Source organism: Phalaenopsis equestris, unplaced genomic scaffold (genome assembly GCF_001263595.1).
Source record: "Phalaenopsis equestris unplaced genomic scaffold, ASM126359v1 Scaffold184847, whole genome shotgun sequence".
Lineage (NCBI taxonomy): Eukaryota > Viridiplantae > Streptophyta > Magnoliopsida > Asparagales > Orchidaceae > Phalaenopsis > Phalaenopsis equestris.
Window position 1 is genome coordinate 1 of NW_018204796.1, and position 613 is coordinate 613.

At 51.4% G+C, this 613-nt stretch overlaps 1 protein-coding gene across 1 annotated transcript; it reads left to right on the forward strand.

Annotated features, from left to right (window-relative positions):
- Nucleotides 1-64: 64 nt before the first annotated feature.
- LOC110034352 (cold shock protein 1-like) lies at nt 65-608 on the forward strand (the record flags this gene model as incomplete). Its single annotated transcript, XM_020738624.1, has 1 exon — nt 65-608. A coding segment is annotated over exon 1 (510 nt), but the record flags the coding sequence as incomplete, so codon positions are not given.
- Nucleotides 609-613: the final 5 nt, after the last annotated feature.

Genomic DNA, 613 nt, shown 5'->3' on the forward strand with positions numbered 1-613 from the left:
ACTGTTTCATTCATTTATATATCGAGCGTATTCAATTTATTAATTTAAAGTCATGAAGGGGTTAGGGCTTCTTCTTGGCTGTGTTTGATTTTAGGTTTATGGCGGGGGAATATGATCCCGTGAAGGGCACTGTGGCGTGGTTCGATGTCCCGAGGGGATATGGCTTCATTACGCCGGAGGACGGCGGCGAGAACCTCTTCGTTCACTATTCCTCGATCAAAGCGATGGGTTTCCGCTCGCTTTCTGGTGGCGAGCTCGTCGAATTTGTTGTCTCCGTGGGCGATGATGGCCGCAGAAGGGCAGTCAGCGTCACTGGGCCCGGCGGGGCATACGTCAAGGGTTGTCGGTACTTTGATGGTGCTTGCTACCGCTGCGGCGAGGTAGGTCATATGGCGACGGACTGTAAAAGTGATGGCTGTTGCCGTAGGCTCGGGCCTTGTTATGGATGTGGGGCAATGGGTCATCTCGTTAAGGAGTGCCCAGATGCGCGAATAGAGTCTTCTTCCCCAAGATCTAATATCTTTAAGGCCTGGAAACTGTCGGATAACGCGGAGGAGGATATTCGAACTGTATTTAGCAGGCTTTACGAAAGCACGGACTCTGCAGAAGAAGA